Source organism: Tympanuchus pallidicinctus, unplaced genomic scaffold (genome assembly GCF_026119805.1).
Source record: "Tympanuchus pallidicinctus isolate F22 unplaced genomic scaffold, pur_lepc_1.0 scaffold1, whole genome shotgun sequence".
NCBI lineage: Eukaryota > Metazoa > Chordata > Aves > Galliformes > Phasianidae > Tympanuchus > Tympanuchus pallidicinctus.
In genome coordinates, this window is record NW_026294618.1 from 6,416,949 (window position 1) to 6,432,691 (window position 15,743).

Here is a 15,743-nt window from a genome sequence, read left to right on the forward strand (position 1 = left end):
AAAAAAGAAAATGTGGGAAATGCAAAATACAGAGAAACAAAACGTGGGGGAAAAAAAAAAACAATGTGGAAAAAAACAAAACTCAGAAAACCGAAATATGGAAAAAAAAAAAAAACAAAAAGGAAGAAAAAAAAAAAAACAAAGCAAGGAAAAAAGTAAAAAACAAACCGAAAAAAAGACAAAAGAACAAAAGGAAAAAAAAAAAAAAAGAAAGGAAAAAAACACAAAACGAAAGAGGAAAAAACAAAAAAAAAGGAAAAAAAAAAAAAAAAAGAAACAAAACAAAACGAAAACACGACCAACCAAAACGGTTTGTAATTTTTTTTCGGGGTAACCTTTTCCGTTTTCCGCTCTTTTCTGGCTGGGTTTTTCCGTTCGTTGGGTCCCTGCTGCTCGGAGCCGCGGCGCCCGCGCCTCCCTCCCTCCTTGCCAGCAGCACCGCGCGCGGTGACACGGAGCAGAAGCACCGGCGGGGACGCGGCGGACACGCGCACGCCACACTCACACCTTTTCTACAATATTTTGGGTGCCTACCACACGGGAAACCTTGAAGAAAGCAAATCCTAGAAGCCGCTGTTACCTCTTGTTTACAGTTTATATATATATGATAGATATGAGATATAGATATATATATATATAAAAGGTACTGTTACTACTGTACAACCCGACTTCATAATGGTGCTTTTAAACAGCGGGGGGAGTCGAGACATCAGCTTCCACGTTGCCTTACGCGCCGCGCCTTTCCGGAGCCGCGTGGAGGGGGCCGGCGGGGCCGGGGGGGAGCCCCCACCCCGACTCATGCAATAACCTTTTTCTGTCCCAAAAGGAAGCGGCGCCGTCCCGCCCGACGTACTGGTGCTGTTCTGCGTACGTGGCCCCGAGCGGGCAGAGGTTTTGGCGCGGAGGCGGTGCCGGAGCGGTGCTCGGACCCTGGTGCTAACGCTGGGTTGGGACGGGGCTGGAGCCCGCCCCGTGCCGGTGTATTTCTGGAGCGATGGGTTCCAGCGGTCCCTTTGGTGGGCACCACGGTGCATCCACGGTGCACCTGTGGCAGCGGCAGCTGCAGGAAGGGCGCAGGGCGGCCGGTGCTGTGCTGAGCGTGGGGATGCTGCGGTGGCATGATGGTGGTGGTCGTGGTCGTCGTGGTGATGGTCACGGTGGCGGAAAAGATGGCGGTCACGGTCTTGGTGGCAATCGTGGTCGTGGTGACGGTGATGGTCTTGATCGTGGTTATGGTCACAGTGACAGGCGTGATGACGGAGACAGTGATGGTCACGGTCTTGGTGGTGATCATGGTGATGGTGACAGGGATAGTCGTGGCCATGATCGTGGTGATGGTCGCAGTGACGGTCATGGTGACGGAGATGGTGACATTCATGGCGGCGGTCATGGTGTTGGTGGCGGTCATGGTTATGGCGATGGTCGTGGTGATGATGGTCGTGGTGACAATAACGGTCACAGTGCTGGTCTTGCTGATGGCGGTGGTCCTGATGACAAAGTGACGGTCACAGTTGTGGTCATAGTGACAGTCAAGGTGTGTCATTGTCAGTGACAGTGAAGGCGATGGTCGTGGTGGTCATGGCGATAACGATGGACGTGGACTTGGTGATGGGTCGTGGTCATGGTAACAGTGACGATGACAGTGATAGTCATGGTCATTGTCATGATCATGCTGATGGCCATGATCATCACGACAGTTGTGGTGACGGTCGTGGTGACGGTGACTGTGACGGTCATGATGATGGTGACAATGATGGTCGTGGTGACAGTCACGGTGGCAGTGACAGTGGCGAGGATGACACCCTGGTGGCAGAGTTCCAGAGCTGGGTGCATTCAGCAGTGCTGCGGTGTGGATGGTGCTCAGCGCTCGGGGTTCAGCTGCGGTGCACGGGGGGAGCGCAGGGACTGGTGCTAAGGCACGGGGGGGCCCCGTTGCCGTCTCTTCCTGTAACTGTGAAAGGGGGGGTCCCGTGCGCAGGATGGGGGCCAGGACACCCCCGGCCCCCCCGTGCCACCACCGCCGCCGGCAGCTCGGTGCAGGGTGCTGGCTAATGCGCAGCGAGCCAGCCGGCGGTGTTGTGGGGTGCTTGGAGAGGTGCTCGGGGCACGGGGTCCCCATGGTGCTAGGAGGGGGCCGAGCCGTGGGGCTGGGGCAGTGCTGTGGGTCCTGAGTGGTGCTGGGTGCAGGGCCTGCATGGTGCGTGCTGCAGCATGGCTGCAAAGCCCTCATGGCCCTGCAGTGCTAGCTGCAAGTCCTGCAACTCTGGGTGCAAGTCCTGCACCGTTCTGCAATGGTGGGTGCGAATTCTGAAGCACCAAATGCAAACCCTGCACAGCCCTGCATCACAGGGTGCAAACCTTGTGTGGCCCTGTAAGCACTGTTTGTCCATCCCGCATCGTACTGCAGCACCAAATGCAAGCTGTGCGTGGCCCTGCAGCATAGGGTGCCAATTTTGCAGCGCTGATTGCAGGTCTTGAGCAGCCCTGCAGCACCAGATGCAAACCTGGTGTAGCCTGGCAACATGGAGTGCAAACTTTTCATGGTGCTGCAGCGCTGTTTGCTGGTGGTGCGTGGTCCTGCAACACCAGGTGCAGAGCAGTGCATAGCCCTGCAGCGCAGGTTGCAAGCCCTGCATGTCCCAGCAGCAGAGGGTGCACACTTTGCACAGCACTGCTTGCAGGTCGTGCATGGCGCTGCAACACCTGATGCAAGCTGTGCACGGCCCTGCGGCATAGGGTGCAAACTCTGCAGGTCCTGCACAGCCCTGCAGCACCAGAGCACGCGACGCACGGCCCTGCAGCATGCGATGCCATGCAGCACAGGGAAGCAGCAGCTCCTCCATTGCAGCACAACTGGAAGGCGCCCGCGGCAGCGGCCCCCACTATGGGGGATGCGTGGGGAAAGAGTTCCGTTTTTAACGTCCCCGACCCACAGCTTTTTTTAAGACAAACAGACACCTTTTGTTGCACAGCCCTAGATTTAAAAAAAAAAAAAAAAAAAAGAAAAAAAAAAGAAAAAAAATAAAGAAAAATTTAAAAAAAAAAAAAAAAAAAGAAAAAGAAACCTAAATTCCTTAAGATCCGCTGAGGGATAGGTGACAAACACGGTGCTAAAACGTTTTATTAAGAATATATATTGTTAACTTAAGTCTGCTGTCCGGACAATGACTGTTTGTTTCGTTTTCTCGTAGTGGAGTTTCAAAGAGCACTATAATTTTACTCTGATATATTATTATTAAAAAAGTAAAAGGCAAAAAAAAAAAAAATCATAAAAGAAAAAAAGATGGAAAAAAAAGAAAAAGAGGAGAAACGAATGAGAAGAAAAAAAAAATGAGAAAAAAAAAACAGAAAAAAAAATAATGAAAAGGAAAATAGAAAAAAGTAAAAGAAGAAAAAAAAAAATGAGAGGAAAAAAAAATGGAAAAAAAAAAAAAGAAAAAAAAGGCAAAAAAAAAAAAAAAAAGGCAAAAAAAAAGGCATTTTAACTTTGTACTTGAAGCCAGCCGCGCTCGCGTGTTTCCGCCCCGCGCCGTGGAAGCAGCCGCAGCGCCGCAGCGCGGCACGCCGTGTGCTCACCCGAGGGATCGCCGCGTCGAGTTGGGACCGCTCCTCCGGCGGGCGCCGCCGCCCGCCCCACATTCCGCCCCGCGCCCTTCCTCCGCCTCCTCATCCTCCTCTCTCTCTCTCTCTCTCTTTTCTCTCTCTCTCGGTTCGTTCCTTTTGGGTTTTGCGTTGTTTTGGGTTGTTTTTTTTTGTTTGTTTGTTTGTTTGTTTTTCCCTTTTTTTTTTTTTTTTTTGTTTTGTTTTGTTGGGGTTTTTTTTTTTGTTTTTTTTTTTTCCGGTTTTATTGGTTTGTTTTTTTTTTAGGGTCGCTTCTCTATTTATTGCCGGGAGCTGTGTACATTTCACCGTACGGTTCGCCCGCGGCCGCTGCCCGGCGCTCTGTTGTATCTGTGTGAGTATTGCTCGTGACATTGCTGTTCTGAACTAATTAAGAGGTCAAATGCGTGCAGCAGGTGTAGGAAGTCTGTCCGTCCCGCTCCCATCCCATCCGCCTTTTTATTTTTTCTCTGGTGCCCGGAAGAAAACCATAAAAACGAGCTCCTTTCTAATGTACTTGTGCTGGAGAACACTTGAATAAATGTACTGTTTTTGTGCAAAAAAAAAAAAAAGGAGAAAAAAAAGAGGAAAAAAAAAGAGAAAAATAGGTCTCCGTGTGGTTCCGTGCAGCGTCAGTGGGATGGGGCCCTTTGGGCGTGGGGTCCCAGTGGTGATGGAGACCTTAATAGGTGGCAGGGTCTCAGTGGGTGATGGAGATCTCAACAGTAATGGGATCTCAATGGGTGATGGGGTCCCAATGCGTTGTGGGATCCCAGTGGGTGATGGGGTCCCAATGCATTGTGGGATCCCAGTGGGTGATGGAGACCTCGGTGGGTGTGGGTTGATGGGATCCAAATGGGTGATGGTGTCTCAATGAGTAGGGGTGTTCCTGTTGATGATGGGGGACCTCAATGAGTGATGGAGTCCTGAATGGGTGATGAGGTCCCAATGGGTGAAGGGATCCCAATGGGTGATGGAGACCTCGGTGAGTGTGGGTGGTGGGATCCCAATGAGTGATGGGGTCACAATAAGTCACGGTGTTCGTGTTGGTGATGGGGTCCCAATGGGTGATGGGGGATCCCAATGAGTGATGGAGTTCTCAAGAGTTGATGGGATCCCAATGGGTGATGGGGTCTCAATGTACTGTGGGATCCCATGGAGACCTTGGTGTGTGTGGGTTGATGGGATCCAAATGGGTGATGGTGTCTCAATGAGAAGGGGTATTCCCGTTGGGACCTCAATGAGCGATGGAGTCCTGAATAGGTGATGAGGTCCCAATGGGTGAAGGGATCCCAGTGTGTGATGAAGACCTCAGTGGGTGTGGGTGGTGGGATCCCAATGAGCGATGGGGTCACAATAAGTGTTGGGGTCCCAATGGGTAATAGAGACCTCGAGGTATGGAATCCCAATGGTTGATGGATCCCAATGGGTGATGAGGTATCAATGGGTGATGGGGTCTCAGTGGGTGATGGAGATCTCAACTAGTAGTGAGATCTCAGTAGGTGATGGAGTTCTCATGGTGTTTCAGTTGGTGATGGGGTCCCAACGAGAGGTGGGGGACTTCAATGAGTGGTGGAGATCTCAACCGGTAATGGGATCCCAATGGGTGATGGGGTCCTTACAAGTCGTGGTGTTCCTGTTGGTGATGGGGTCCCAATAGGTGATGGGGGATCTCAATGAGTGATGGAGTTCTCAAGAGTTGATGGGATCCCAATGGGTGATGAGGTCCCAATGCATAGTGGAACTCCCATTGGTGATGGTGTCCAAATGGGTGATGGGATCCCAGTGGGTGATGAGGGACCTCAATTTGTAATGGAGACCTCAGTGGGATCCCATTGCATAGTGGAATCCCAATGGGGTGATTGGGTCCCAGTGCATGATGGAGACCTCAGTGGGTGTGGGTGGTGGGATCCCAGTAGGTGATGGGGTCCCAATAAGTCGTGGTGCTCCTGTTGGTTATGGGGTCCCAATGGGTGATGGGACCTCAATGATGGAGACCTCAATGGGTGATGGGATCCCATCACATGGTGGGATCCTAATGGGATGATGGGATCTCAGTGGGTGATGGCACTCCCATTGGAGATGGGGTCTGAAAGGGTGATGGGATCCTAGGCTGTGATGGGACCTCAGTGAGTGATGGAGACCTCAGTGGGTTCTGGGCTCTCAATGGATGCTGGGGTCATATTGAGTAGTGGCGTTCCTGTTGGTAATGGGGTCCCATTGAGTGATAGGATCCCAACGCATGGCTGGGCCACAATGAGTGATGGAGATCTCATTGGGTGATGGGATCCTATTGGGTCCCCCAGTAGGGGATCTCGGTGGCTAATGGAGTCCCAGTGAGTGATGAAGACCTCAGTGGGTGATGAGATCCTAATGGATGGTGGCATCTCAGTAGGTGACGGGATCTCAATGGGTGATGGCATCCCAGTGGATGGTGAGGTCCCAGAGGGTGGTGGAGTCGCAGTGGGTAGTGGGATCCCAAGGGGTGGTGAGATCTCAGTGAGTGATGGGGCTAATAGTGGGTGATGGGTTCTCAATGAGTGATGGGGTCCCATTGGATAGCAGCATTCCCACTGATGTTGGGGTCCCAATGGGTAATAGAGACCTCAAGAGGTATGGGATCCCAATGGTTGATGGATCCCAATGGGTGATGAGGTATCAATGGGTGATGGGGTCTCAGTGGGTGATGGAGATCTCAACTAGTAGTGAGATCTCAATGGGTGATGGAATCCCATTGGGTGGTGGCATTCCTGTTGGTGATGGGGTCCAAATGGGTGATGGGATCCGAGCTGGTAATGGGACCTTAATGGGTGATGGAGACCTCAATGGGTGATGATTTCTCAGTGAGTGATGGAGTCCTACTGGGTCCCCTAGTAGGGGACCTCAGTGGCTAATGGGGTCCCAGCAGGTGATAGAAACATCAGTGGGTGATGAGATCCCACTGGATGGTGGGGTCTCAGTAGGTGATGAGATCTCAGTGGGTGACAGGGTACCAGTGAGTGATGAGATCTCAACGAGTGATGAGATCCGAATGGGTAATGGAGTCCAAATGTGTTGTGGAGTCCCAGTGGGTAGAGGGATCCCAATGGATGGTAAGATCTCAATGGGTGATGGGACCTCAGCAGTGATGGAGATCTCAGTGGATGATTGGATCCCAACGGGTGATGGAGACCTCAATAGATGATGGGATCCCAATGGGTGATGAGGTCCCAATAGGTGATGAGGTCCCAGAGGGTGGCAAAGCCCTATGGATGATCAATGGGTGATATATTGCCATTGGATAGTGAGGTCCCAATGAGTGGTGGGATCTTAGTGGGTGATAGATTCCCATGGGAAGTGAAGTCTCAATGGGTCCAATTAGGTAATGGCATCCACATTTGAGACAGGGCTCAGTAGGTGGTGGGGTTCCAGTGAGTGACGGGGTCCCAGCGGGTGATGGGATCTCAGTAAACAATGGAGACCTCAATGGTGATAGAACCTCAGTGGATGGTGGGATCCAGATGGGTGATGGAGAACTTCAATGCGTGATGGGGTCCTGATGGGTGACAGGATCCTAGTAAGGGATGGAGACCATAATGAGTGACAGAGACGTCAGTGGATAATGAACGATGGGGTCCTATTGGATAGTATCATTATCATGGCTGATGGGATCTCAATGGATGACAGGGACCTCAATGGATGATGGAATCCCAGTGGGTGATGGAGACCTCAGGGGTGATAATGATCCCAGTGGCTGATGGAATCTCAGTGGGTGACAGAATCCTGATAGATGCTGGGATCTCAATGAGTGATGAGATCCCAATGAATGGTGGGGTCCCAATGGGTGGTTGGGTCCCAATGGATGGTGGGGACCTCAGTGGGTGATGGGTCTTCAACAGGTGTTGGTATCACAAGCCATCATGGGATCCCAGTCTGAGCTCAGTCCCATGGGGAGCATATGTCAGAGCTCTGCTCTTGCAGCACAAGACTGTGAGGCCCTGCACTGTCTCCCCACAAGCTGTGGGTCAGAAATTGCCTGGCACAGCACCTGCCTCAGTTTTCTAGGGTCTATAGGGGACTCTACAAGGAGCCACAGGGTCTGTGGGGAGCTGTAGGGGGCTGTCAAGGTCTACAGGGGCTGTAGGGGTTGCACAAATCTATAGGGGATCTGTAAGGGACATGGAGGCTATAGGGAGTTACAGGGGATGTATAGGGTGTCAAAGGGAACTGTAGAGTATATGGGGGGCTATAGAGGCTATGGGGGGCTATAGGGTCAATAGGAGATGATAGGATCAGTGGGGGTTTATAGGGTATATAGGAGTCTATAGAGGACTCTAGAGGGCTATAGGAGGTGATAGAGGGCTACGGGGGGGCTATAGGAGGCTATATGGTCCATAGGGTCTCTATACGCTATATAGATGCACAGGTCTGTCTATGGGGCAAAGGCACTGGGCCTTCCGGGGCGGGCAGACCACTGGGGGCTGAGGTCAGCCAATGAGATGCCGGAAAGGACATGACCAGCCAATAGGATTCCGCGGGGCGCTGCCATCAGCCAATGGTATTTCACGTAGGGTCCTGTGGGCGGGGCCCTCGGCGCCGTCCCCACGGCAACGACAGGTGCCGCTGGTTGGGCGTGGGCTCACTGCCAGGCCCCGCCCATTACACCTGCCCATCAGAAGGACACGCCCACGAGTGGGAAATGCGGACAACGATTGGACGAACTCTCGGTTGGCCCCGCCCCTGAGGGCGTGGCTTGAGGGATAGCGGAGCGGAGCGGAGGGTGCGGCGGGAGCGGAGCGGAGCGGAGAACGGAGGTACGGGCGGGAGGATGGGGTGCGGATGGATGCTATTATGGGATGAGCGGTGTGCTATTATGGGATGCGATGGGATTCTGTGGGAAATGGCATTTCTGCTCCCGCCGGGCCCCGTTTGTCTCCCCCATATCGCGATAGGAGGGTCCTGATCGCGACAGGTGCGCGTATCGCGGTGGGGAGGGGCTGTCGCGACATGCTCCGGGGTCACCTCCACGCTCAACCCCTCCCTCGGGTGGCAGCGTCGCGACAGGGCCGAGGGTGGGCGCGGGGTATCGCGATAGGGCGGGGAACAATGGGGCTTTGTCTGCGGGGCGGTACCGGGAGGGTCGGGGGGGAGGGGAACGGCGGCGGTACCGGAGCGGGGGGGGGAGACCCCCCGGGCGTGGCCGCAGCGCCGCCGCCTTTGTCCTCCGCGGGGCCGCGGCACAAAGCGGGGAGGGGGGGAGGGCGGGCGGGGCCGCGTGGGATTTGGGGCCGGGAGGTGCTCACGATGGGTACCGCTGCGGGGATGCGGGTTGGGGGGGTTCGGGTGGGGCGCGGGCGGTGCCCGTCGGGTACCGCTGTGGGATTTGGGGCTGCGCGGGGCCGTTGGGTGCCGCCGATGGAGAGGTGGGATTCGGGGCCGAGCGGCGTTTGGGGCCGCGCTCCGTGGGTCCCACGCGCGTCCCTCCCTCCCCGTGTGTCGGCCCCATCGCTGCTGCAGGGCGGTGCCTCTCCCCGCCGCCCCAAATCCGTCACCGCTGTCTCTTTCATCTCCGGGGTGCGACGCAGCAGCCGCTGCCGCCCGGGGCGTCCCCGCGTCCCCATCCATCTGCCCCGCGCCGCGGGGTCTGTCGCTGTGGGTCTGCCCGGGCAGGGCTCTGACTCTTCGTCCCCATTGCACGGGGCCGGAGCGGAGCGGCTGTGTGGGTAATGGCATTCCCGGTGCTACGGGGCGTGGGTCGGACCCGTGGCCCCACCCCGGGCAGCTGCCCGAGCCGCAGTGCTGGGATGCTCAGCTGCTGTGGGGCTGGGGGCTACGGGGTGGCACGCCAGGCAGTAGGCAGAGCCACCCCATAGGACGTGGGGCTGCGGCTGCGGCTGCGTGCGGGTGGTGCCGGCCCCACGGAGCGCCCCATTGACCCCTGGGGCACCACGCTGCCCCGCGCCGTGCCTGCAGCGCCATGCTCGCCAACGCGGCCTCGGTGCGGATCCTGATCAAGGGGGGGAAGGTGGTGAACGACGACTGCTCCATGGAGGCCGACGTCTACATCGAGAATGGCATCATCCAGCAAGTGGGGCGCGAGCTGATGATCCCCGGTGGTGCCAAGGTGATCGACGCCAGTGGCAAGCTGGTCATCCCCGGCGGCATCGACACCAGCACCCACTTCCACCAGACCTTCATGAACGCCACCTGCCTCGATGACTTCTATCATGGCACCAAGGTGGGGCGCACCATGTGGCTGAAGGGTGCAGAGTGGGGCTGGGAGGGGTGGGTTGGAGCCATTTGGGTCATTGCCCCATAGAGGTCACTGCTGGATCCAGCACCTGGTTGTGCTGTAAGGCTTGATCATGCCCTGGCTCCTAGTCATGGGTCCCAGCCATGCCATGGGTTCCAGCTGTGCAGCAGATCCCAGTCATCATGTAGGTCCTAATCGTGCTGTGGGTCCCATCTGTGCCATACCATGGGTCCCATCTGTGCCATGCCATGGGTCCCAGCCATTCTGTGGGTCCCATCTGTGCCATGCCATGGGTCCCAGCCATGCTATGCATCCCAGCCATGCCGTGGGTCCCAGCCTTGCTTCAGATTCCATCCATGCCATAAATCTCAGCAGTGCTGTGGGTCCCACCCCCAGCCCCACTCCTCCCGGCACAGCCCCATCCCCTGCACAGAGCTCCATTGTGTGGGGCAGCGCCGTCTGTCCCTGTCCCCATCCCCGCGGCGCACACACAATGACACTGGTGACACCCGGCGCGGTGCCACAGCCAAAGCAGCTTTGTGGCTTTGTGGCTTAGCGCTGCAGGGTGACGCGGGGCCATCGCCCCATCATCTCCCCACCGTGTCCCCGCAGGCGGCGCTGGTGGGGGGCACGACGATGGTGCTGGGCCACGTGCTGCCTGCCAAGGAGCGCTCGCTGGTGGATGCCTTCGAGCGGTGCCGAGCGCTCGCAGACCCCCAGGTGTGCTGCGACTACGCCCTGCATGTGGGCGTCACCTGGTGGGCGCCGCAGGTGGGTGACACCCCCACGGGGTGGGTGGGATCCCCCCCTCTGAGCCCCCCGTGTGCCTGTCTGTGCTTACCCCGTAGCCAGGGGTGCCCCACGGCACCGGTGTGCCACTGTGCCAAGGATGATGTGGGTCCCCATTGTGTCCACCCCACGGAGAGGGGATACCCAGTGGCATCGCGGGAGGCACCTGCATCCTGCACCACAGGACGTGCTCTAACCCCTCTGCCAGAGCCCCCAGCTGTGGGTCTCCATTGCACCCACCCCATAGCTCCGTGTGCCCCAGAGCCACTCTGTCCCCATCCCACGGGGTGATGTGTGGGCCCTGCCCCATATGGCGATGCCCGCAGCCGCTGTGCCCCCACTGCAGGTGAAGGCGGAGATGGAGACGCTGGTGCGGGAGAAGGGAGTGAACTCCTTCCAGATGTTCCTGGCCTACAAGGAGCTGTACATGCTGCGGGATGGGGAGCTGTACCAGGCTCTGCGTGCCTGCCGGGACATCGGGGCCATCGCCCGCGTGCACGCCGAGAATGGGGACCTGGTGGCTGAGGTGGGCGAGAGGCTGCAAAGATGGGGTGACACAGTGACACGGTGACACCGCAACACTGTGCTGTGCCCCACAGGGAGCGAAGGAAGCGCTGGAGCTGGGCATCACCGGGCCTGAGGGCATCGAGATCAGCAGGCCTGAGGAGGTGGGTGTGGGGAGGGGAGGTGGAATCTGTCCCCACTCCATGCTCTGTCCCCGTCGTCCCCCCGTCCTGGTGCCATACATTGCTCCCTCTCCCCACAGCTGGAGGCGGAGGCCACGCACCGCGCCATCACCATCGCCAACAGGGTGAGTGCTGCACTCTGTGGGGGCTGCGGGTGGTGCCCCCAAGCTGGGGGTCCCCGTGTCCCCGTGTCACCCCATGGCGGCACTGCCTGCAGACGCACTGCCCCGTCTACCTGGTGAACGTCTCCAGCATGGCGGCGGGGGACGTCATCGCAGCTGCCAAGATGCAGGGTATGCCGGGGGGGCTGCGGGGACGTGCACGGGGACACGGGCACATGTGTGGGCCCCATCCCCACACCGTGCTCCTCCTGCAGGGAAGGCGGTGTACGCAGAGACGACGACGGCGCACGCCACGCTGACGGGGCTGCACTACTACCACCAGGACTGGTTCCACGCCGCCGCCTACGTCACCGTGCCCCCGCTGCGCCTCGACACCAACACCTCCGCTCACCTCCTCAGCCTGCTCGCCAGGTACCCCCACCGGGGCACCTCGGGGCACCCCGGCCCCATTCCCAGACCCTGAGAGCTCTGCTGCCCAAACACCGTGTTCCATGGCTGTTCCACTGCTGAGCACCTCACTGAATGGGCACCTCAGTACCCGAGCGCTCCGCTCCCCAAACATCCCACTGCATGAGTGCTCAGCTCCCCAAGCACCCAACTCTCCAAGCACTGCACTGCATGGGTGTCCCACTCCCCAGGCACCCTGCTCCATGAGTCCTCAGCACCCCACTGAGTCCCATTCTCTGTGTACCTCACTGCATGAGTGTCCCAACCAACAAGCACCCCACTCCCTCACTCCCTCAGGCGTCCAGCTCCCCAAGCACCGCACTCCATGGCTCCTGAGCACCCCACTGCATGGAAGCCCCACTCCCTGAGCACCTTGGTGCATGGGTGTCCCAGTCCACAAGCACCTAACTCTCCAAGCACCCTACTGCAATCCACGAGCACCCAACTTCCCAAGCACCCTACTGCATGAGTGTCCCACTCCTCAAGGACCCCACTCCCCAAGCATCTCAATGCATGAATGTCCCATCAACAAAAACCCCACTCCCCCATCACCCCATTGTACAGGCGCCCAGCTCCCCAAGCACCATGCTTCCCAAGCACCCCACTCCGTGAGCATCCCCTTCCCCAAGAACTTCATTGCATGACTGTCCCACTCTCAAGAACCCCCCCGCGTGGCTGCCCAGCTCCCCAAGCACCCTGCTCCATGGATCCAGAGCACCCCACTGTACAGAAGCCCCACTCCCCGAGCGCCTCAGTGCGTGGGTGTCCCAATCCACAAGCACCCCATTGCACAGATGCTCTACTGAGCACCCCGCTCCCCAAGCACCCCGCTCCTCCGGCATCCCATTGCATGGGTGCCCAGCTCCCCAAGCACCCTGCTCCTGAGCACTCTACTGCATGGAAGCCCCACTCCCTGAGCATCTCCATGTGTGGGTATCCCAGTTGGTAAGCACCCCACTCCCCAAGCACCCCATTGCACAGATAGCCCACTATCCGAGCACCTCACTCTCCAAGCACCCTGCTCCCCGAGTACCCCACTCCACGGGTGTTCCCCTCCCCAAGAACCCCCCCGCATGGGTGCCCATCTCCCCAAGCACCCTGCTCCATGAGTCTGGAGCAACCCACTGCATGGAAACCCCAATCCCCGAGCACCTCAGTGTGTGAGTATCCCAATCCGTGAGCATCTCACTCCAAGCATCCTGCTTCCCAAGAACCCCATTGCATGGGTGCCCAGCTCCCCAAGCATCCTGCTCTATGGCTCCTGAGCATTCTACTGCACGGAAGCCCCACTCCCTGAGCACCTCAATGCATGGGTGTCCCCCTCTCTGAGCACACAGCCCCCAGGCACCCCTCTGCACCGCTCCTGAGCACCCCATGGCACGGAACCCCTCTCCCCACACACCCCTACCAGTGATGACCCCCAGCCCCTCCATCCCCATTCCCCGCAGCGACACCCTGAACGTGGTGGCCTCGGATCACCGCCCGTTCAGCGCCAAGCAGAAGGCGATGGGCCGCGAGGACTTCACCAAGATCCCGCACGGCGTCAGCGGGGTGCAGGACCGCATGAACATCATCTGGGAGCGCGGCGTGGTGCGTGCGGGGGCTGCGGCCCTACGTGTGTCACGCGGCCCCGTCCCTCAGGGGAGCCGCGTCCTCACCGCGCTCCCACCCCGCAGGTGGGGGGCAAAATGGACGAGAACCGCTTCGTGGCCGTCACCAGCTCCAACGCGGCCAAGCTGCACAACCTGTACCCCCGCAAGGGCCGCATCGTGCCCGGCGCCGACGCCGACGTGGTGGTGTGGGACCCCGAGGCCACCAGGTCGGTGTGGGGCGCGGCGGCGGCGGGGATGGCACCACGGGGCGGCGCTCAGCTCCCCGCTTCTCGCCCGCCAGGACCATCTCGGCCAGCACCCAAGTGCAGGGAGGGGACATCAACCTGTATGAGAACATGCGGTGCCACGGCGTGCCGCTGGTCACCATCAGCCGCGGGCGCGTGGTCTACGAGAACGGAGTCTTCATGTGTGCCGAGGGCACCGGGCGCTTCTGCCCGCTGCGCTCCTTCCCCGACTGCGTCTACAAGAAGCTGGTGCAGCGCGAGAAGGTGCGGGGCATGGGGACATGCAGGCAGCAGAGGCACCGTGCTGTTGTGCCGTGCTCTGGATGGCACAGACCCATCTCCATCCCCACCTCCACCTCCATCTCCATCCCCATCCCCACTCATCTCGCTAACGTGTCCCCACGCCACGGCACCAGGACAATTGCTGGGGGTGCGGGCGGTGTTGCTCTGGAGGATGGCATTGCAGGGGGGCACGGGGCAGAACCAGCGGGGCCATCCACCTCCTCATAAACCACAGACCACCCCCCCCATCTCCATCCTACACACCAAGGGGCACCCCATGCCCAACCCATGGCTGCAGGGAGACCCCACAACCCCGCGCCCACCCCATAACCCCACACCCACCCCATAGCCCCCCGGATGGGCTCAGCTCACAGCTCTCCCCGCTCTGTGCTTCTCCCCCCTCTCCCTCCCCATCTCCCGGCAGAGCTTAAAGCCGAGGGCCGTGGACCGCAGCCCGTACCTGGGGGACGTGGCAGCAGTGGTCCACACGGGGAAAAAAGACACGGGGACACCCTTGGCTGATACGCCCACCCGGCCTGCCACGCGCCACGGGGGCATGAGGGACCTGCACGAGTCCAGCTTCAGCCTGTCCGGTAAGAGGGGCCCGGCACCCCCACGGCACCCCAATGTAACCCAGGGACAACCTGGGCTTCCCAATGCCTCCCCAGCCACACCACGCCAGCAACCTGGAGCATCCCAGTACAGCCCTGAGCATCCCAGTGCATCCTGAGCCTCCCAGTGCTCCCCAGCTGTCCCGGTGTACCCCCCATACACCCCCCTATGTCCCCCCCACCCCCCTCCCTATATGCAGCACCCAAGGCTCCCGGGCCGGGCGGGGGCTGACCCCACCCTCATCCCATCCCCATTCCCATCCCCATCCCACGCTCCCATGGTGTTGGAGTGGGTGGGAGTTGGATGCCGGGGGAGGGGGAAGGAGGGGGCTGTGCTACGGGTCCCGTCCACCCATCTACGTGTCCGCCTGTCCTTCGCAGGTTCGCAGATCGATGATCACGTCCCCAAGCGCGCCTCGGCCCGGATCCTCGCCCCCCCCGGAGGGCGATCAAGCGGCATTTGGTAACGCCGAGGTGCTGCCTCCCAAGTGAGGATGCAGGCAGCCCTCGGGCGGGGCCCCCCCGAGCCCCGCGCCCCCGGCTCAGCCGAGAAGTGGCCCCTCCCGAGGGGTGCCCCGGTGGATGGGGGGGACCCCCTGGAGCTGTGCTGTAGGGCCGTGGGTCTGAGCCCCAGCGATGGGGCCGGGGCTGGGGGGGTGGGGGGCAGGAGGAAGCCCTCTGCCTACCTCCTCCCCCCTCCCCCCGTCTCTTTTCTGTTTGCACGTCGGGTTTGGATCAGTGAGCATTTTTTTGCCTCCTTTGTGCATCGCGTGGAAATGCCCCCAATAATGGTTCGTGTCGATAGCGGGAGGGGACACACCGCAGGGACCCCCCCCACCTCACCCCAGCCTTCCCCCCTCCCCCCCCCCCCCCCCACACACACACACCATGGTGCTATGGGGCCGCCCCTGCCCCCGTCCCCCCCCGGGGTAGTGTGAGATGTGAAATGTGGCTTCGTGCACTTTGTCCCCGTAGATGTCCCCGTAGGCGAGGGGGGGCCGCTCCCGTCGCGCATTAAAACTGTTCTCACCGCAGCGCTGTCTGATGGGAGGGGGGACGGAGGGGCGGCACCGACGCAGCACTGCAATGCCACCGTCGGCATGTGGGGGCAGAGGGCATGGGGACACGAATGGGGAC

The 15,743-nt window shown here is 59.1% G+C and overlaps 3 protein-coding genes across 4 annotated transcripts in view; 2 read left to right on the top strand and 1 right to left on the bottom strand.

Moving 5' to 3' along the window:
- OST4 (oligosaccharyltransferase complex subunit 4, non-catalytic) overlaps positions 1-15,743 on the bottom strand; it is a 223,238-nt gene that overhangs the window by 177,606 nt on the left and 29,889 nt on the right. The window lies entirely within an intron of this gene.
- Positions 1-15,743, top strand: part of DTNB (dystrobrevin beta) — a 188,207-nt gene that overhangs the window by 172,245 nt on the left and 219 nt on the right. The window lies entirely within an intron of this gene.
- Positions 8,286-15,254, top strand: DPYSL5 (dihydropyrimidinase like 5). Of its 2 annotated transcripts, XM_052692382.1 has the most exons (13): positions 8,286-8,393; positions 9,553-9,817; positions 10,445-10,603; positions 10,968-11,147; positions 11,221-11,289; positions 11,388-11,432; positions 11,525-11,600; positions 11,684-11,840; positions 13,325-13,466; positions 13,553-13,695; positions 13,770-13,977; positions 14,420-14,588; positions 14,988-15,254. In XM_052692382.1, the coding sequence occupies exons 2-13, from the start codon at positions 9,557-9,559 to the stop codon at positions 15,071-15,073; spliced, it is 1,695 nt and encodes a 564-aa protein (XP_052548342.1). In that variant the 5' UTR covers positions 8,286-8,393; positions 9,553-9,556; the 3' UTR covers positions 15,074-15,254. The 2 variants fall into 2 exon arrangements, with proteins under 2 accessions (XP_052548342.1, XP_052548351.1); XM_052692391.1 differs by lacking the exon at positions 14,420-14,588.